The sequence below is a fragment of the Ambystoma mexicanum genome, chromosome 4p (genome assembly GCF_040938575.1).
Source record: "Ambystoma mexicanum isolate Mex_15411 chromosome 4p, UKY_AmexF1_1, whole genome shotgun sequence".
Lineage (NCBI taxonomy): Eukaryota > Metazoa > Chordata > Amphibia > Caudata > Ambystomatidae > Ambystoma > Ambystoma mexicanum.
The window spans coordinates 1,156,713,702-1,156,735,782 of NC_090927.1; the positions used below are offsets into that span (position 1 = coordinate 1,156,713,702).

Consider the following 22,081-nt stretch of genomic DNA (forward strand, 5'->3'; position numbering starts at 1 on the left):
GCACCATCAAGGGGCATGTTCAAAAGACAGGCTTGCACATCATGGGTAAAACCCGACTTCCGCAACCACGCAAATCTGCGTATAACGGTGCTCGCAGCCATGGATCGGCTAACACTGTCGGCCGTATCTAAACCCGACTGAAGGGATTCACACATGGCATCCTTGCCATCTTGCACGAGAACAAGGAACCCATCCCTTTCTTCCCCTTTAGGAATATGCTCAGCCGCTAGAGAAACATAGTTCCACAGAGTGTGTGAAAACCTTGCTAAGGCACAAGTGGAGTTGGCTGATTTAAACGCCATACTCCCGGCAGAAAATACCTTGCAAGCACAACCGTTGAAGCGTTTGTCGTCCCTACCAGGCGGGATGGTAGGGCACGTCGCCTGCCTTGAGGTGGCCGTAGCTGCCTGAACCACCAAAGTCTCGGGAGTGGTGCAAGTGGATAAGTAGCTGGGGTCGCTACCATGAAGGGCGGTACTTCTTTGTCAATGATTTGTTAACAGCCGGAAGAGATTTCGGTGACGGCCAAGCAGCCGCCACCCTTTTCTGTAAAGTGAGATGAAACGATAACACCGGGTCAGAGGACGGACCTTGATCTAAAATATCTGTTAGATCATCTTGTACAAAATCTTCAGGAGGACTGGACCAGCCCAGATACTCTGTGACCCTAGCCATGAGCCGCCTGTATGATTACTCAGCATCAACCCCAGGCTCAGGCCTGCCAAATTCCACTTCCGGAGAAGTGTCCAACGCACTGGCATCATGAAGGGTTTGTCTCAACTCCTCCAATTGACTGTCTCCAAAAAAGACAGGAGCCACTTCATGCTCAACCGAGTCCTCAACGTCAGACCTTTCTTCCTTCTCATTTATATCGTCCAGGGGGAGGTGAAAACCTTGCCTGGGGACAGAAGAGGGCCTAGAATCCACCACTGGCCTCACAGACTTAGCAGTAGCCTTACTTGGAGTATCCACTTTATGAGGGAACTCTATAGGTGTATTTCGGGCAAAAATCCCTGAAGGCGTCAAGGACGCCGAAGTCTTCTATGCCGAGAGCGTCAACAGCTTTGGCATCGAGAATGCCGAAGGCTTCGGCATCGTCAATGGTGCCGACCGCGCCGAGGGCTCATAAGAAGGCAAAGCCTCGATATCCGACGCAGGCTTCGAACCCTTAGCAGGTTTCAGTCCCGGGAGGATAGCTTAACGGAAACGTGCGCGCCTTGGAAGCAAGACGACACGAAGCAACACAGGTTCGATCCCCGGGTCTGCGCTTAGAAACCTCTGGGTGTTTAAGCGCGTTATAAATACAACTAAGACCAAAAAAAAAACAATTACGCAACTAAAAAAAAACAAACAATTCCTGTAACAGCGCCTCGATGCCAGCGGGCTGTGTAAGCGTTTTAAAAAAAATGCAAATAAAAAAATAAAAAAAAAAAAAATAAATAAAAAAGTGGTCTCGCTGGGGACGAGGACCGAGACCTGGAAACCTGGAAGCACGTCTCTTGCGACTATCCTAAGCCTTGTCCGAACGGGACCTCGAAGGTTCCCGATGCGAGTCGCGTCGCGGACCAGAGCCCAAAGGCTTACGAGCCATGGTACGAGACTGTTCCTTGCCGGCTTCATCAGAAGGCGTGGCCGGGACCGTGCCTTGCGATTGAAAAATCGCCAACATCTGCTCCTTATAAGGCAGCCCATTCCTCCGGAGTCGAGAACTTCGTCGGGCATGCCACTTTCCTCGTGGCTCCATCCTCCGAGGAGGACGGGGAAGGCGACCAGCGACGCACTTCCTAGAATGCTACGACGAGGAAGAAGAACGGCAGGAAACACTTGCGACCGAGAGACCCGGGCCTCCTCCCGACGCGGAGAATCGCCTCTTGAGTCGTCAGTGGACTCCCCCTTGGACAAGTTAGATTTTTGGGACTTACTGGGTTGAGAACCCCTACCCACCTTAAGCTTCCCCTTACGCTCCCGCAAGGCCTTGGCAGTCAGCGACTGGCATTTCGAACAGTCGTCAGTGTTGTGACTCTCGCCCAAGCACCACAAACAAATGCGATGCGGGTCGGTGATCGACATTTTAGACTTGCAGTCCCGGCAAGTCTTGAAGCCAGACCGCGGAGTCGTAGGGGTCAAAGAAGAATACATCTCTACGATGAAACAAACGAGGCACGCCGAGTTCTCGAAGCAAACAAGTTTGCGGAAAAAACAGAACTGAGGCTACGGGCACCGTAGGCCTCCGAGGGACATCGACCCGACCTCATCGACGCAGGAAGCCCTCTGCCGAAAAAGTTTCCGAAGTGCACAGCTGTGGACATTACATGTCGAAGAAGTGGAATACATGGGAGGACACAATCCATTCAAAATGGAGTTACAGGTAAGAAACTACTCCCTTCTCCAGGATTGGATCTTTCATAGATTCAAATGCTGTGAATAGATTTTATAGCAGTATACATGGCAGGAGGAGAAAGACAGGCAAACAGAGATCAGAACCCCTGAATGTATGCTTGTGCAAGAAGTATACATACATACATAACGATAACCCCGGAAGCTGTAGGGCTTACGTTACTGGACCAGCCGTTGAAGGACTAGCGTCCCATTTGCGTGTCCTCTGTGTGCTTCTGCTGCAGGCAGTAGTGCCTTGTTAAAGTGTGGGGCACTGCCAACGGTGCTGCCTGACAAATGTCTTTGATGGGCACGCCAGACCACAGAGCTGCCGAGGCCGCCGCAGACCTTGTGGAATGTGCCCTGGCTGTACAATGCAGTGGCCTGTTGGCCTTTGCGTGGCAGAAGGAGATAGTACAGGATATCCACCATGCCATACCCTGCTTTGACTTTGTTTGAGGGTCTGAAAGTGATAAAGAGCCGTCTTGCTGCTCTGAAGGATTTGGTCTGGTCCAGGTAATATTTCAACACCCTTTTGACGTCCAGGGAGTTTAATGCTCTCTCTGCTGGGGTGGTGGCATTTTGGAAGAAGGTAGGGAACATGATAGTTGCTTTTTTGTGTAACTCAGACGGCACTTTTGTAATAAATTGGGGATTGGCGGAGAGGATCACCATGTCCCTTGCAAACCTAAGGTCTGCAGGGTCCACCACCAATGCTCGTAGCTGCGAGACCCGTCGGAAGGACGTAATAGCGACCAGGAAAGCCAACTTCCAAGTCACAAACTTGATGTGAGCTAAAGAGAGACGCTCAAAGGGTGACTTCATGAGGCCAACTAGGACCATGTTTAGGCTCCATACCAGTGATATCCTTTTCTTTGGGGGGAAAGAAAAATCGGAAAAGTCCCTTTAGAAAATGTTTGAGTAGTCTGTCGCTGTAGAGGGGTGATCTCCCTCTTTTTCTGGTGAGCCTGGAAATTGCTGCCAGGTGTACTTCTATGGAGGAGATAGCGAGCCCTTCCTCCGCTAGCTTCAGCAGGTATTGAAGGACCTGTTGTGGTTGTATTGCCAGAGGTCGAGGTTGGACTGTTGTGAACACCATGTGCAAAACCTTTTCCACTTTTGGTTGTACAAGCTGTTAGTGGAAGGGGCCCTAGCTGCTGCCAGTATGCGTTGACCTTCCTACGGGATGTCTAGGTGGCTGAATTTGGAGTGATCAGGAGCCACACTGTCAGCTTGAGGGAGTGTGGGTTGTGATGCAGGATTGCACTGTTGTTCTGCGACAGGAGATCAGCCTGGACTCCTAGGTGGACTGGGTTGTCCGCAGGTAGCTGGGCCAGTACGGTGCCACGAAGATAATTTTGTAAGGGTATCCCTGGATCATTTGGATTGTTCTCCTGATCAACGGAATGGGGGGAAATGCGTATGCAAAGACTTTGGTCCAAGGCAATGAGAATGCGTCTCCCTGCGAGCTTGAGTGCGGGAGCCTGCTTGTGAATTTCTGGCACTGTTTGTTGGATATTGTGGCGAAGAGGTCCAGCGGAGGCTGACCCCATGCTGCAAAGATTCTGTTGATTTGGCTGCTGTGAAACTGCTATTCGTTGGATTGCGTTGTGTTACTGCTGTGGCTGTCTGTGCGCTGGTTTTGTATCCCCGGGGGGTGGACCGCTTGAAGGGTGACATTGTGAATGGCCCAGTGCCAGATGGTTTGAGCCTCTTGTGACAGGGAACTTGACATGGTTCCTCTGTTTGCGGTGGTAAAAGATTGTGGTGGTATTGTCTGTGAGGATCTGTACTATTGAGTTTTGAATTAGCGGAAGGAAGAATTTTAGGGGCCAATGGACCGCTCGCAGCTCCAGGATACTGATGTGCAGGGACAATTCATTAAGGGTCCATAGGCCTTTGATTTAATATTGGCCAAGGGGGGCCCCCATCCCACCAAGGGGCATTGGTCACCAGCGTGAACTGGTGTGTAGGCTTAAACTATGGCATCCCTCTTGAGATGTTGTTGCGTATTGTCCACAAATGCAGTGAACGTAGGAGTGCAGGTTTGATGGTGATTTTGTCTCCCCACGAACCATGCGTTTGGGACCATATGGCTGCCAGGAACTGTTGGCCCATCGCATGCGCAGCCTGCACTGGGGTATTAATCATATGCAAGATGACATGGTTCAAAGAAGCGCCATGGATTTGCTCAATGGGAGCTGTTTGTTTGGGGTGAATGAGCGTGCCAGAGATATTAACCTATGAATTCTGTCGGCCGAGGGTTTGACAAAGGGTTTGTGCCATGGAGAAAAGTGCACCCAGGAACACCAAAATTTTGGATGGTGTGACGCAGGATTTCGTGTAGTTGATTGTAAATCCTAAATGTTGGAGTAGAGTCTCTGTTTGCACAAGTGAGGCCAATGTTTCTTGGTGCGTTACGGCCCTGACCAACCAATCGTCTAGATATGGCTAGACGTGGTGGCCTTGTTTTCTGAGCAATGCGGCCACTGGTGAAAGCCCTTGGGGCCGATTTGAGGCCGAAAGGGAGGACTCGAAATTGGTAATGCCGCTCCCCGACCTTGAACCTGAGGTACTGCCAGTCCCTGCGGTGTATTAGAATGTGAAAGTAGGCGTCTTAAGTCTAACGCTGCTAGATGTTCGTGAGGCTGAATCGATTTTATGACATTTTATAGCATGACCATTTTGAATTTTTGTTTCTTAATGTTTAATTGCCTTAAGTCCAGGATGGGCCGCAACTTTCCAACTGGCTTTTTTACCACGAAGTACTAAGAGTATACTCCTTTTCCCAGTGTGGGGGAACCCTTTCTATAGCTCTTTTGGCTAACATTTGACGTACCTCTTGTTGAAGGATCCGTTGATATGGATGTGACAAAGTTACAGGAGGTATGGGTTTTTATTTACACTTGAACTCTAACAGATGCCTGTATCAGATGACATCTAGCACCAATCTCTCTTTGGTTATTGATCGCCACCTGTCGCCGTAAAGCAGCCCATTTACTCGCACTGGTGCGCTTTTGGGGCAGTCATTGTTAAGATTTCTTCTGCCTACCTCTCTGAGTGGTGGCTGAGCCACGTTTATGTTGCAGTTGGCTTTATTTCTTGGAGCATTGAAATGATGGATAGTTCCTTTTATAGCCCTTAGAGTAAAAGCCGAATCTTGCATACCCTTTGGAGTCTTTAATTGAAGACGATCCTGTTTGACCTGAAGCTCCCCGAAAGGTACGAAAGGACTTTCTGCCTTTTAAGGAAGGTAGTGACCGCACAGTATCAGAATCCGCCTTCATGGCCTTAAAAACCTCGTCGATTTTGTCATGAAGACATTTTCGCCCTCAAATTACATGTCCTCGACCTTATGTTGCACCTCTTGCCTGAAGTCTGTGCAGTGTAGCCAGCCTTGACTTTGTAGGACAACCCCATTACCAATCTGTTTATACCCCATCCCTGCAAGGTCCACAGCGATATTTATGCTACAGAGGCTTCTTCAGCTGTGCGTACAATTGTCATGGCTTCCTTTCGGTGTTGTTCGGCAAATGCTCCCGGATGAGAGCTAGCCGGTGGCACATTTTGCGGTCATAGTGGGCTACTATGGCTAGGGCGTTGGCCACTTCAACCGTTGTTGCCCCGATGGCGAGTACCATTTTGCCGACAACATCTATTTTTCTCCATTCGTTTTCCTGGGGTGTGGCGCATTTGTGCTGCAAACGTGCTTTGCGAGAAGCAACTGGTGACACTACGGAGTCCGGAGACGGCTAAGAAGTGAGGCACTTAGGAGTTGTGTCTGTTGCTTTAAACTTTTTGTCCAGCTTACTTCCGACTGCGGGGTATGTCAAAGGGTGCTTCAGGGTTCGTAACCCCTCTTGCCAAACATGGTCCAAAATGGGTACAGCGAACACAACTTTCTTTTCCTCCGCCGGTGTTAAACCAAATTCTTGGCATGCTTTTGAAACCATGGCGTGGAAAGACCCAATGTTGTCTGGTGATCTGTGTTCACAAGCTCCCCCCCCCTTCTTGTTCGCCTACGTTGAGGAGGGGGTCTGGGTGGGGATTGAGAACTGTGCGCTGAGCCTGGGCGTTTAGTGTGGTCCCGGGACGTGCGCCCCGAACCTTCCATTGAGCAGGTTGGGCATGTTGAATTGGGGCCATTTGGCTGACACTCTCTTGAGGGACCGCCTGATGTTGAGGCGGTGGTAGCCTGGCGTTGAATTGTCCCAATAGATCTTGCAAAGTTGACAGTACTTGCAGGGATAGAAGAGATTGCAGGATTATTTGTGGATACGCTGGTGCCACCCCCCCTGAATGTGAGGGTGTTGTAGGAGGAAACCTGAGGGGTGCACTGGCTTGTTGTCTTACTGGTGTTCTTTCCTCCCTTGGTTGGGAGTTACGGAAACCCTGTCCTGTGAATGGGACTGGATTACTGTACATTCTTCGCAGTCTGAATCTGACACCTGGGCAATCATCCCTTGGAGGCTCAAAATCTGACGTGATTTCATGTTGCAGAATTTAGTCAGGCATGATTTCTGTATATTTTATGTGTGATACTCCTATAGGGAGTTCCGTATGGTCCTCTGTTGTGGTCCTAAGGTTTCCTTTAGCACAGGCAAGTAGGTCTTCTCCTTGCAGCTGCGTGATAGTCTGAATAGGATTGTCTGTGGTTGAAACCGCGGGAAGAGCTGTTGACAGGTAGGGGGTCTACTGCATTGGAGCACCCCATCTGATGCTTTCTCGCTGCTGGCGAGGGTTTTAGTTTTTTTGTTGACGTGTTGACCGTAGACAATTCGTGTGCGGAAGAGTACCTATGCCTCTCTCTGGGCGAATGGGACTCCGAATTGTCCTTATGTTTATCTTTCACAGGCGAGTTTGCCTTCGACGACGAGCAGGGAGCTGACGCCATCATCAGTATTGAGCCCTTGCCTGGGTGAGACATGGACGATGATGAGAGGTGCAACCCTGTTTTGGCATTCGTCGCTGGGCACATCCTTGCTGATTGGGGCATCAGCGGTTTCTCTGACAACTGCTTATTTGTGGACAGCGGGCCCTAACGGCTTACTGGTTTCTTTTGAGAGGGAGGTCATGATCGCTTAGCAGCATGGCTTTGGCTCGTCGATTTCGTCTCACCTTGGGTAGATAGAGTTTTCTGATTTTTCAAAGGTCGCTCTTCTGACCTGGATTTATAGCTGGACAGCAACCACTTTCCAGAGGGAGTGGTAGCTCTCCCACTCCTTGAAGAGCCCGCCTCAGACGCAGGGTAAGACCCCTCGTTCAGCCAACATATTAGGCAACGCTTTCTGTTTTTGATTTTTTTTTTTTTTTAGAGAATCCCTGACACATCTTGCGGTCCTGCGACAAGTGATTTGGGTACAGGCAGTATATGCAGTCTAGATGTCTGTCCCTTTTGTAGACATTTTTTAGGCCGCACGTGCCACAGGCTCTAAACAGGATTTTTTTTAGATGCTGTGGTTTCCATGTTCATTGCTGATGCCGTCGGAGGGTCGTCGCCCGCTTCCATATTCGTTGTTTTGTTGAAAAGTTAAATTACGTTTGAGGATGAAGAAATGTTTCTCTCTGTGTCAGGATTCCATGGTATATTTCTAGAGTTTCAAAGGTTCACAATCTTAAAAGACACACTTTTATCATACCAATCTTATAGACATCAATTACTTACATACTTGATTTAGAAATCATCATTTAACAATAAAACCTTATTTCTATTTAGAAGTATGATGTTCAAGTTATTTTTTATTATTAATTAAAAGAATTGAACAAAAACTTCCTTAATAAGATTTCAGGAATCACTTCTTTCCCCAAGGCAAGATGGAGGGTTAGTACAGCAACAGTGATTGGAGGAAAACATTGATGAGGTAGTTTGGAATTTTGAACAGAGTTCTAAACTGCCTTTCATTTTAGTTGCCTTTGTGGCAGGTTGCAGTCTCTTTAGCTCTGAGAGAAGGTTTAAGAAAAAATCTATAATTTACTTATATTAAGAAGAATTATCAATTCCAGACTTCAGAAAAGAAAGACTTATATTCAAGGATTCTTAGAATAAAAGAAGTTACAGAAGAAGCAAGCTAAGTTATTCAAATATTGAAGATATTTTACATGGAGTTAAATTCGTTATCTTTTTAAAAGAAAAAACAAATGTTCATAGACAAGAAAGAACTGTATTTATTTAGAAGTTATTCGTTACAATCTGCTGTTATATTCTGCAATTGCGAGTTATTTTTTGTTAGTTTTGATCTACGCGCGATGCTAATCTAATTACTAACTAACGCGCGGTTTGTTCTAAAACTATTTAATATATATATGTATAGAGTTTGAGTTGAGTTATATTTTTATCCAACTCTATATATTTTAGTCACGAGCGCGAGCGTATCTTTGCCTCGCGTTCGTCGTTAGTATTAAGGTTAGAGAAAAGAACCTTACGTTTTTTACGTACTACGTGTACGCGTCATCTCAACTCCGGAAAATAGTGCTCGGAGCGGCTCGTACTTCAAGAATTTAGCGTCGGTTCCTGTGTAGCTCTTAGTCAAGGAAACGAAGCGTCGGCAAGTGCGCGGTTCGTTCATTTATTTATGGAATAGTGCGTCGGATGGATGCGCGGTTCGTTTGGCGTCGGATGGATGCGCGGTTCGTTTAATATTGCAGATACGTCCGAGGTATGCGCGGTATCTTCTGAAGTATTAAAAAACATTTATTTATGCGCATTTCTAAACTTACAAGTTCTCCAATGATAAAGACTGTTCTCAGAGAAAATATTTGAGAGAGAGAGAGTTTGGCAGCAATGACATTCTATTGATACTATTGAAAAGAAGATTTGTCTGAGGTTTAGGAAATCCAAGAAAGTTTACACATAAATGAGTTTCCAAGAAATACAGAATTAATTGTTTCAACATCATCAGAAAAGAATGCCTATCAGCACACAGGCATAGGCAACAGGTATTTCAAAAAGAAAGTAAATAAGAGAGAGAGAGACAGAATTATTGATCAGTTATACATAATATATATGGGATACATTACTCACCGTAATCGTATTTCTGATGCTTGTATCTGCTTAGATTCACATGCTGTGCATAGGCCGACATCTAGTGGAAGCTGCGGAGTATTACAGTTTGTTTTTCGAAACTCGAAAATGGGCGTCGACACAGGCGTGCCAGTAATACTATCCCTAGTGTGACGTCCACTGTACCCAAGATCCCTCACGCGTCTGGGATCCTCAGATTGTATTTTTTCTGACATGAGGAAGCATGAGGAGTAGCGTGAGTACAGATAATCCAAGCAGATAGACAGAAAGGTAAGACTACAAGTAATCATGCGCCTTCTCTCGGAGGGGAGGAAGGGTGGGTCGCATGTGAATCTAAGCAGATACAAGCATCAGAAATACGATTACGGTGAGTAATGTATCCCTTCTGAGGCTTGTGGAATCTGCTTAGATCACATGCTGTGCATAGATTAGCGAGCAGTACCCGAAGAAGGAGTTGGGATGTGAGAAGGGTCATGAGCAAACAGGTGTCTTAGAACCGCTTGTCCCACTTGTGTATCTGTCTTGGAATGAGTGTCAATGCAGTAATGCTGAGTAAAAGTGTGAATAGAGCTCCAAGTAGCTGCTTTGCAAATGGTGTCGAGGGGAACATTTACAATGAAAGCCAGAGTGGCACCAATGCCTCTAGTAGAATGGGCCCTTGGCGTAAAAGGCAGAGTTTTTCCAGAAAGAGAGTAACACAGCTGTATACAGTTGATAATCCACTTCGAGATCGCGCCTTTAGAGACGCGATCCCCCTCTCTGCCTGTAGCTACGGAGACAAACAGTTGATCTGTTTTTCTTAGCGGTCTCGTTTTATTTACATAGTAGAGGACCGCCCTACGCACATCAAGGGTGTGTAGTTTCACCTCAGCCGAGCTTTGCGGGTTCTGGAAGAAAGCCGGAAGCTCGATGGACTGGTTTACATGGAATTTAGATATAAATTTAGGTGAGAACCTAGGGTGTGTGCGTAAAACCAGTTTGTCTTTGTGGATAATAAAGAAAGGATCCTGCACTGACAGAGCCTGAATTTCACTGACCCTTCTTATGGAGGTAATGGCTACTAAGAAGGCCGTTTTATAAGTCAGGTGTTTGAGACTACTTTTATGCATGGGTTCGAAAGGGGGGCCCATGAGCTTAGCTAGCACCACATTGAGGTCCCATCCTGGCGGTGGGTTCGAAATAGGAGGGTGAAGTCTCTTTACTCCTTCCATGAAGGCTTTAACTACTGGTACTTTCCACCACGATACTTTGTTATGGGATGTGGTGTAAGCCGAGAGGGCTGCCAGGTGTACTTTCAGAGAGTTAAAAACCAAACCTGCGTCCAGCAGGTGGAGCATGTATGTTACCACGTTGGAAGGAGTGCAATCAACTGGGTTGATTTGTTTATTCTGGCACCAAATAACGAATCTCTTCCACTTGTCAAAGTAACAGTGCCTTGTGTTTGGTTTCCTGGATTCTTTTAGGATGTCCATACACCTCTGTGGTAAATTGAGATGCCCAAACTCTATGACCTCAGGAGCCATGCTGCCAGGTTCATTGAGTTGGGTTCCTGGTGCACTGTTTGACCTTGTTGCTGGGACAGTAGGTTGTACCAGGCTGGGAGTTTGATGGGCTCGCACAGCGCCATCCTGCGTAGGTGTGGAAACCATGGTTGTCTCGCCCACATGGGAGCAACTAGGATGAGCGTCATCGATTCCTTGTTCATCTTGTACACCACCTTCCTGATGAGAGGAGTTGGTGGAAAAGCGTACGCAAACATCCCTGACCAGTTCATCCACAGGGCGTTCCCTTGGGAGTCTGGCTGGGGGAACCTGGATGCAAATCCTGGGCATTGTTTGTTTTCGCTTGTGGCGAATAGGTCTATAGTGGGGAAACCCCACTGAGAGAAGAGATCTTCTACGATCTTTCTGTGAAGGACCCATTCGTCTTCTGGGAGGGAGTCTCTGCTTAGGGCATCCGCTAGGGAATTGAGCTCCCCTGGAACATGTTGTGCTGATAGGAAGATGTTCCGTCTGAGTGCCCATATCCAGATTTTCTGGGCAAGCTTGGACAGATTTGGCGAACGAGTCCCTCCTTGTTTGTTCAGATAGAACATGGCTGTCGTGCTGTCCGTCCGGATCTGCACCGACAAGTTTAGTAGATGGGGCTCGAACGCCTGAAGCGCTCGGAATACTGCCAGAAGCTCTAGCAGGTTGATGTGGTTCTTGGCTACTGAGTGAGACCAGAGACCCTGAGCTGTGTGGTGGAGATGGTGAGCTCCCCACCCAGTCAGGCAAGCATCTGTAGTTACCACTGCTTGTACTTCGGGATCGTAAAAGGGTTTTCCCCTTGCGAGATTCTCTTTTGTCCACCAGTGTAAGCTCTGTACGAGTGTTGGCGAAACGACCACTAGATCGTCCCACTGACCACTTGCCTGAGACCACTGTTTCGCCAACCATTCCTGCATGGGACGCATGCGCAGACGCGCGTGGGGGACCAGGTAAATGCATGACGCCATCATGCCCAGTAACCGCATTGCTTTGCGTACCGTTATTTGTTGACCTGACTGATAATGTGGAATTTGCAGTAGTATATTCCGAATTCTCTCTCCCGAGGGGAAGGTCAACCCTTTCTGAGTATCTAGGATTGCTCCTAGGAACTGTTTTGAGGTGCTTGGCACCAGACTTGACTTCTTCTCGTTGATAGAGAAGCCTAATTCGTGGAGGAGGTCGATAGTCCTCTGAATGTTTGACCTGCAAATTCTTGGGGTTTCCCCCGTTATGAGCCAGTCGTCCAGATAAGGGTACACTGGGATTGCCTCCCTGCGTAGGTGTGCAGCTGCCACCGCCAGTACCTTGGTGAATACCCTTGGTGCTGAAGCTATCCCGAAGGGCAGTACCTTGAATTGGTAGTGGCGACTGTCCACTTTGAAGCGCAAGTATTTTTTGTGCGCTGGGAGCATGGAAATATGAAAATAAGCATCTTTCATATCCAAGGTTGCCATGTAGTCCCCCTTTTTTAGGAGGGGGATTACCTCTTGTAGCGTGGTCATACGGAATTTTTGGGGCTTGACATACTTGTTGGCAGGCCGTAGGTCCAATACTGGGCGCATTGTCAAATCTTTCTTTGGCACAAGGAAGTAAGTTGAATAGATACCCTTGTTTACCTGGTGTCCTGGGACGAGTTCTATCGCGTCCTTTTCTAGCAGAATGGCGATCTCCTCGAGAAGGATCTTCTGATGTTCTAAGGAGTGTATTCTTTGTCGTGGAGGGTGGTTCCGGGGACGCTGCAGTAATTCTATACAATATCCTGTGGACACTGTTGACAGCACCCATCTGTCTGAGGTGATCCCTTCCCAAGCCTGGGTGAAGTTGGAAATGCGTCCCCCTACTGGGGTTGCGTGAGAAGGGACCCTGAACTGAGCGTCACTGCTTTGGCGGGGCGTGCCACCTCACTTGTTGGGGCTGCCTCTGCCTCTTCCACGACCTCTCTTGTTACCCTTGCTGTAACTTTGGGTAGACTGCGTACCCTGTCCTTGGGCATAGTTGCCTCTTTGTGAATTTTGGCCGCGTGGGCGACGAAAATTACTGTTCCCCCTCTGGTTCGGGGGTTTGTTGGTAAGCTGGCCAAGGGATTTGAGAGTCTCGTACTCGTCCTTGGCATTCTTAAGTGCGTCTTCGACCGCTTTCCCAAACAATAGATCTGGTTCCACCGGCTTGTCTATTAATGAAGCCTGTGTTTCTGTTTTGAACCCCGACTGCCGTAACCACGCATGTCTCTTGATAACAGTACCTTCTGCTATCAATCTTCCTGCGTTGTCTGCAGCGTCGAAAGTTGCTTTTAATATGCAACCAGACACGGCTCTCCCTTCTGCGGAGATCCGAGCCAACTGGCCCTTTAACGGTTCAGGAGCAGAGGCTATGAGCGCCGCGACCTCTTCCCATTGATGGCAGTTGTAACTTGCCAACAGGGTGGTGGAGTTTGCAATCCTTGCTTGGTAGGCGGACGTTGAGGCTACCTTCCTGCCAAACCCGTACAGTCTTTTGCTCTCCTTGTCGGGAGGAGCTTCTGACGACGATAAGGGTGTCCCAGCCCTCTTCCGAGTGTTGGTAACCACTAGGGAGTCTGGTTTAAGATGACCTCTTATATAAAGAGGGTCAGACTGGGCTGCCCGAAAAAGTTTTTCGACTCTGGGGTTGACGGCTCTGGTGAGGTTAGGATTCACCAGGGATGGATCTATTCTACGTTGGATGGATTTAAGGATAGGGATGGTCTGAGCGACCGGCCTCCTCTCTCCCACCAACTCTTCTGCGAAGTCCCTTTCCTCCTGTACACCGTGTGTGTCGATGTGAAAATGTTCTGCTGCGCGAGCAAGAACTTCATTAAGGAGGGGTTGGTTATCAACTGGCGAGTCGGTAACTGGGGCTTCGCTCTCTACCGGGGAATCTACTCTGTAAATTTCCTGCTCATCTTCTACCTCCTCGAGGTCCTCATCCTCCGCATAGTATTCAGACCCGGTTCGTTCCTCCATAATTGTAAACTCGTGGTCCCCTTCAGGGAAAGGTTTTCCTTGGTATCTGGGGTGTGGAGTAGAGTATGGAGTAGAGTAAGGCTGTACCTCGAAGGGGTCAGGTCTTTCGACCCGGGCCTTTTTACTTAGGGGGATAGGATCAGAGGAGCCTGAGGGTGTGGCCCCTTGAGGGTCATACGAAAGGAAATGTTCTGGGTTTTTGTCATAAAAATCAGCTAAGGAAGACATCCTTGACATGACCCTGTCTATGTCCTCACTGGACCATTCTTTGGAACAGGGTATGACTTTAGTAGGCAACTTAGAGGACTTATCAAGGGTACCCTTGCTGGATGTTGATGTCCCAGTAGATTTATGTTTATCTGTCTGCTTGGGGTGGAAGGATGGTCTTACAGGAGTGGAAGGCTGAGCTTTCCGCTGTTTCCCTCCCTCCCCGTGCGTGGAAAAATGTTTTCCCTGGCCCTTGGAGGCCCCAGAGACTTTCGACGCCTGGTGCCGAGGGTCGGGAGAGGTATCTTGTTTCGAGCGTGGGGCCTCGCTGGTGTTAACTGCGCTCTCGGCCTCTTGGAGCGCGGCCTGGGGGTGGAAGTCGTCTTCGTCTTCCGACGATCGAACTTCCGTTAATCTAGGGAGCGAGGCACTCTTGGCAAGAGTGGATGATTGCCTTGCGTCATGAGGCGATCTCGATCGAGAGCGCCCAGAGGACACCGAGTCGGACCGTTCTATCCGTGCCTCTTTCCGAGAAGTCAACATCGTCGAGGTTCGGTTGGACTTAGTGTGCTTAGTGTGTGTAGGGTGTGTAGCGCTTGCGTCGCCGGGGGTCTTCCCCATAGCCGCCCTGCCGGACAACCTTCCGAGGTCGGGGACCTGCGCTCGGCAGTCTTTCGACGCCATAATGCCCTCGCCGTCCGAAAGTACGGCGTCGCTGCCATCGCTGAAGGCGCCCTCCGCTGCCATGGCTGCCTGCCTGGCGTGGTGGGCCCAACGCTTTGTCGAACGGTCCTTAAGTGTTTTAGGTTTAAACCTACTACACGCTCTGCTGTTCGCTTCGGGGTGGTCCCTCGGCAAGCAGAGATTGCACGTGGCGTGCCTGTCGACCCAAGGGTATTTGCGGTTGCACTTGGGGCAGAATTGGAAAGGGGTACCCTCCATACGCACCTTGAGGCAGCGGGCTGGTAAGTGTAGGAAATATATAAGGTGTACCTATATACCAAGAGTGAAGAGTATGTACCACCCCCCACTCTCCCTACTTGCAGGGCCGAGGCCAGCGGCCTACTAGGCCCGGGCCGAGGCCAGCGGCCTTCCGAGGCCCAGATCCGTCGTGCAGCAGCCGACGGTCGATGTCTTCTCCAGCCGTCGTCGAGTGTCGATGGTCGACGTTGGGGTGGGGAAGGATGTCAATAAATAATTTTAAATTGCAATAATTAGCAAAAGTATGGCTAATTAGCAAAAGTATGGCTAAGGCCAGGGGACTCCGCAAGATGCTTCCGACCAGTATGGCGGAAAAAAACAATCTGAGGATCCCAGACGCGTGAGGGATCTTGGGTACAGTGGACGTCACACTAGGGATAGTATTACTGGCACGCCTGTGTCGACGCCCATTTTCGAGTTTCGAAAAACAAACTGTAATACTCCGCAGCTTCCACTAGATGTCGGCCTATGCACAGCATGTGATCTAAGCAGATTCCACAAGCCTCAGAAATATATATATATGCTATTGTTTTTTCCCTTAGATTTCACAGACACTGAAGAGAGAATAATCCAGTACCAGAGAGCATCAGACATCAGTGTTATCCAGTGAAGATCTGTCTTTGTTTTGTTCTCCAATTCCCCTTTCCCCTTGGGTTTGCCAGCTTGGTAGTTTTATCTTCTTAGAGACTATTGGGCAGGCATACTTGGGGGGGTCTGGTGGGCCAGCATCATTCCTGCAGGAAGATTCGAGATTGGACCTGACACTCTGGAGAGAAGAACACAAGGATTCCTATCTAAGAAAACGGTTGAAATCTGAGGGGAAGCTTCTGGGGCAGAGATATACACTCAACGTCATTTTGCTAGGGACCAAAAGCAATCACAACGATGTGGGTAGGACACAAGGTGCCAAATGTTTATCCTCAGGAAAGGTATTGAAATATAAGTAGCCAGGGATTCCCAGCCTGACGACGGGAAATAGTCACAGCATGTGAATTTAGCAAAGATCCAATGATGGAGAAGTGGGGATGCCTGCAGGTTCCTCAAAGTGGTCAAGGAGTAGTTCAATGGGGATAGATACAAACCATGGGTAGGTATGGATAGGGCAGTGGTAGGAAACCCGCTGGAGGGCATTCTGTGCCTGAATCAACAAGACAGGCCTGCGAAAAACGCTGATCAGCCATATTATCTCGCTTGTGTGTGACATCTGGGATTGGTGGCTGGGGCAGGGGGCTCTCTCCTTTTATGTGTCCCCATTCACGCCCTTTTTCGGGAAGCCGCATTTCGCCCCAGAGATGAAGCAGCACGCTGTCGGGCAGTGGCAGAAGGTGGGATGTCTGAAGGCCCTGGATATGATGCAGGGAACCGAAGTGCTGTCATTCAAGGAGTGTAAACGTCACATTGGGATCATGGAAGACAGAATGGGTTATTAGCAGCAGAGAAATTGATTGTCGGACACCACTATTAAGCAGGCTTTATGTAGAGAGCTGACACCCTTTGAAACGTTTATCACCATGCACACAGGGTCTAAAAGCTTAGAGTTCATGCTATATACGATACTCCTGGGCTCTACGACGAATCAACAGTGGGCATACATGAAAAATGGGAGGGTGCGTTAGATGTGGCTATCCCCATAGATCACTGGGAGAACCAGTGACAGAATGTCCCCACATTGACAAACTCCATACAGCTCAGGGAGACCTGGTAAAAGATTATGATGCAATGGCATAACACTCCTGTAACACTCCTGTAGCACTTCAGAACATCTACCCTACAGTGTCACGGGAATGCTGGAGAGAATGCCCGGGGAAGAGGAACTAGACCCATATATGGTGCGACTCCCTGGCTATTGCAGCTTTTTGGGCAGAGGTAGTCTCACAAATACAGGCGATGATTACATTTGATGTGGCCCTGGGAGCAGGCGATTGGTTATGTTGGCTGTTTGACCACGGAATTTAGTTACCCACCAAGTCCCAGAGGAAGGTATTCACAATGATGTTATTGGCCGTCTGGCTGATACTAGCGAAGAGGTGGAAACAGAGGTAGCCACCAACAGGGGTGAAATGGCTCCAGAGGCTCTGGAAAATGGTGGCGATGGAGTGGATCACAGGTGAGGCTGGGCGATTCAAGAAGGATTGAGGAATGGTCTTAAACTACCTACCAAGTGACATTATGAAACAATGGTGTCCGAAAAAAGTGTGCATGTTGGATATTATGTAGTGGGAGGATGGACTGGCGTCTGTGGAAAGTAAAAAGTAAGGAAGGCTGCTGTCACCGGGGGCAGGGGAGAATGTTTATGATAAATGTTAATTGTTTACTAGAATACCAAATGCCAATAAAAATTAAGTTTAAAAAAACATAAATGGTCACTGGACTGTGAGAAAGAGCTCAGTAGAAGATGTTACACCTCCATTGAAGGGGGACAGAAAGAAGAGTCGGTGTTGCTGAGCAAAGAAGCTTGGCAGCCAAGAAGAAAATGAATGTGGTGCGACCGAGGCACGCCATGGAGAAGTCAGGAACCACGAGAGGATTCCTGGGCATCCGGCAGCCGAGAGAAACAGCATTGTCCTTACCGGTAGACAAGAGGAAGCCAGCGAGCAGGAGTGGATCCACGAGAGAGCCTGGAGAGACATCACAGCTGCCCATAGTGGGAAGGAAACAGTGAAGGTATGTCGCCTAAGCACGAGCAAGCCCAAAAACACTACAAAGAACAGGTGAGTTTGCCAGAGCAGAGTGGGGACCACGCCACAGAGATTTTGAACACGGTAAAATAACCGAAAGTGAATTAATAAGATGAATGCTTGTGAACTGAAAGGGCAGAGTGCCAACTTGAACCCCAATAAGAAGAGAATGCAAATGTGGGGGAGAGCATATAAGAACTGAGAAAGCAAGTAGATATACCAAGCCAAGAAATATATATTCTACTTGGAAATATAGAGGAACTATAATATACAAGTAGTCCTGGGAAGCATACACCAGGCAGTTAAAGTAGAAGAGAAGTCCTGGCAGGGAGTATACCAGGCAGTTGCGAGTGCAACAGAAGTCCAGGCAAATTGCAAACCTAGAAGGAGTGTCAAGCAGAAACAGTATTTGTTAAACAAAGAAGGAACTTGTGTTTAAAGAAAGAATTCTTGTTAAAGAAAAACTTACAAGGTTGAAAAGTTGGTTGTCTGATAGGATTGTTACGGCCACAAAATGATACGAAAACTGTTAGACCCAGAGACATGTGTGAGACCAGTAAATAATCCATGGAGAAGAGAATCATCCTCTGGAAGTAAAGTATTTTTCCATTTTTGGAGAATATTGACGTTGGAGCAATTCTACCCTTATTTAAAAAAAACTTTTTGCAAATACCAGGTTAGAGATATTTCACTTACCACTTTATTATTTTGTTTTAGTGTGAGGGTCAGGATACAACGTTTGGACACAAGGACAGCTTTTGATTTATGACATTCTAACAAAAACAGATCCTTCGTTTTTGGTTCTTCGGTAGGGAAACTCCTCATTAGAATAGGGTCAGAGAGGAATTTTCCCAACCCATTTAAGTTGAATAAAAGTCTAACCAAAAACATGACAACTTTGTGTCCAGCTTTCATTTCTGACCCCTCACACCAGTCTATGTTCATAGGAATGCAGTGATCTGTTCACTTATCCTATTATCCTATTAAGAGGACAAAAGGTAAGCAATCAGTAAGTGTACCTGTAACTTAAATAGAGCATAAAGGGAACAGCATTGAACAAGACTCAGTGCTAAGTAGCCACACGTATGTGTCCCCCCTGGGGGTTTTAGGTTTCCTGCCACAAGCATACCTGCTTTTGAAGACGTGCAACTTCGTCTTTTGTTTTTTGTTCCTTTTCTTCTACCAGTCTGAGAAGCTGTTCTTCCTTTTCTTTCTTTTCCTCTTCTTCCTTCTGCTTTCTTTCTGCCTCTTGTTGGTGCAACTCTTCATCTCGACGAGCCCTCTCTTCTGCCATTCTACGTGCCATTTCCTCCTTTTTCTGTCTGCAATCACCAGTGAACAATTGAAAGGTGGGAATTGAACATTATCGTCATTGAACGTGGAAGGCAAAGAATAATATTACTACATTGTTATGTCACCAGCATCTTTGAGCTAGTTTAAAATCAAATTTTGTTAAACCACGCAACTGCGGCTGAGAATGTGTATAAGATTACAGTCTTACTGTATTTAATGTAACAAGCAGTTAGCACTGTACAAAAACGCCTGCAGCAGTCAAGAGAACACTATACCATTTTTCAAACAGTAAATTATTTATAATAACCATTCTTCTTAAGCTTGATATATTAGTGGAACTTCCATTAGCATTAGAGTGAGGGTTTAGAGATTTTTCATAAGAAAGAGCACAGACTGAAACAAAAACTGAGGCTCCAAGCAAGATAGCACATTTCAAAATAATAAGGTGTAATTCTAGTTGAAGATTTAAAAAAAGCAAGGAGAACACTTAGGTGCCCCTGGCCCAGGATAGATCACTGTTCTCCATCTTGATCTTAACAATTAATCTCTCCGACTGTGGCTGTAGGAAGAAGTAGGGAGGCGTTCATCAATCTGTACAGGAGGGGCAGGAGAGTAGCAGAATTAAAAGACATTCAAGTGCCGCAAAACACATTATTCGGAAAGTAATTTTTGGATGGCGAGGAAAAGAAAGTATGGCGGGAGGCTGTTATATAGCCAGGTGGCCAGGGCAGTGAATAAGTGGCCGCAGCCACATGGTTTATTAATAGGGGGATACGCAAAAATAGGGCAATAGTAATTTGCAATATCTTGCCTGCGAGACAATGGCAAATGTCTTTATTGAGGAACCTAGGGCAGAGTTTGTAGTAAGTATGAAGTGACTAAGAGTACCTCAAGTTAAAAGCATCTGGCAAAAGGCAGTGAAGATCTAGTGTGTGTAAAGGGCTGCAGACACCGTAGTAGTTAAGCAGTTGCATTTGTCAAGTACATTAAGCATCTGAGGAAGTAAGCTGTAAGGCACATACATGGATCTTTATGACATCAATGTTCAACAAAACTACTTCTACTACTGCTTTGACCCACTGTTCGTACGAAAGGTAGCAGAGGACCCAACATCAACTTGAGCAAGCAAAAGTAGTAAAATACTGCCATTGCAAGTGAATTTATTTGTAGAGTCAATGACAGATTAAGATATAAACAATTGGTGATAGTCTGGCAGTGACAGTGAAATGGACCAGGCTTAGAGGTGCAGCATATTAGATTTTATCTCAACAAATACTATTTATATTTTTAAGGCTATAGTTATAAATCCCTCTAAAGCCCTTGCAGGACAAGGCAGCAGTGTTGAGCGATGCAGGTGCGCAGGAGAAGCTGCCTGATGATACGTAGCACGCAATGCTATGTCAATGCTTCAGAGTCTTTAAGAACCGAGATCAGACCCTCTGCGGCAAAGCTCTCGAAGGACAAAGGCGCTGTGTTGAGCGGCACGGGTGCACAGTAGACGCTGTCCAACGATATGTAGCACGCAACGATACATCCACGCTTCTGGGCCTTTCACAACCTAGGATGGGACCCTTTGCGGCAAAGCCCTCACAGGACAAGGCCGTGGTGTTGAGTGATGCAGGTGCTCAGGAGACGCTGCCCGACAATACATAGCACACAACCCTATGTCCACGCTTCCGAGCCTTTAAAAACCGAGGATCGGACGCCCTGCGGCAAAGTCCCTGCAGGACAAAGCTGCGGTGTAGAGCAACGCAGGTGTGCAGGAGACGCTACCCACCGATACATAGCACACAACGCTACCGCCACACTTCTGAGCCTATAATAACCGAGATCGGACCCTCTGCGGTAAAGCCATCGCAGGACAAGGCCGCGGTGCTGAGCGACATAGGTGTTTGGTGGTGATGGGGTTGCGGCGCAGATTGTGAGTGCAGTCTACTTCACCCTCCATCTGCGGTTGCAAGGTAAGAAGTTGCGGCGTGGGTGCGTAGCATTGCTACATTCCACACAGCCTCCTGACCGAGCGCGTCAAAGCTCTGATCCCACGCAACTGTCCCTGCGCTGCTGCCACACAACTTTCCCTGTTCCCCTGGCCTAGTGCGTCCCTCTCTGCGTGGCTCCCCACGCAACTGTCCCAGCATTGCTCCCTTGCAACTATCCCCGCTCCACTGGCTTAGGCGCATCCCACTCTGCGTTGTCCTGCCCTTACTCTCAGCCCGCACCCTCTATGGTGCTCTATGTTCCCCCTATCTTCTCTAACTGCTACTCTATCGACTATCCTATCCCCCTCACTAAGTCTGGTAGGAAGAAGCTCAAAAGGGACATCCTGGTCTCCAACCCATACCTACCTATCGCTGATACCTACACCAGTGTCTCCTCCAGACAGAACCTTACCGACGTCGTCTTTGTCGTTCCCTCTCCAGGCCTATGGACCCCACATATGGTCTCTGTTCTCTCGCCTCTTTCCTCCTCACCTATTAATGGTGGTACCCGGTGGGAGGCCCTCCTGGCCCCATTCCACTCCTCCAAGACCATCATTAATGTCTACTTAAATGGTACCGTCTTGGTCCAGGGCCCTCAGGCCAATCTCCTCCTTTTCGATAGACGCTTTCCATGTCTTATCAACTTCCTTTCTTATCCTGCTACTTCTATCTAACCCTCTCTGGCTCCTTTGCTGCCTCCTTCCTCTGCCACCTCTCTGGCACCCACTGCTGCTTCTTTGGCCGCTCGACCGCCCCATTTAACTGCCACCTCTCTAGCACCTTCTGTTTCCTCTCTGACTGCTCTGCCTTCTCCTCCATCTGCCACTCCTCTGGCACTCTCCCGTGCTTCTCTGGCAGCTCTGCCTTCTCCTCCTTCCGCCACCTCTCCGGCACTCAATCTCCTTCCTCTCTGAATATCCTTCCACCTTTTCTTTCCTCCTCTGCCAATTCTCGAGCTCCTCTATCACTTCCGAAGGGCATATCTCATGCCTGTACCCCTCCACGGAAGTCGTTCAAAGGTGGCAATCTGTTACAC

General features: G+C 48.0%; 1 protein-coding gene across 11 annotated transcripts in view; it reads right to left on the bottom strand.

Annotated features, from left to right (window-relative positions):
• The window catches only part of MAP7 (microtubule associated protein 7), a 1,989,984-nt gene that overhangs the window by 654,943 nt on the left and 1,312,960 nt on the right, over positions 1-22,081 (bottom strand). For all 11 annotated transcript variants that reach the window (XM_069606765.1, XM_069606764.1, XM_069606762.1 and 8 more), the window contains one exon: positions 18,903-19,095. In XM_069606765.1, coding sequence (XP_069462866.1) covers positions 18,903-19,095 — 193 coding nt within the window. The remainder of the gene's footprint in view (positions 1-18,902; positions 19,096-22,081) is intronic.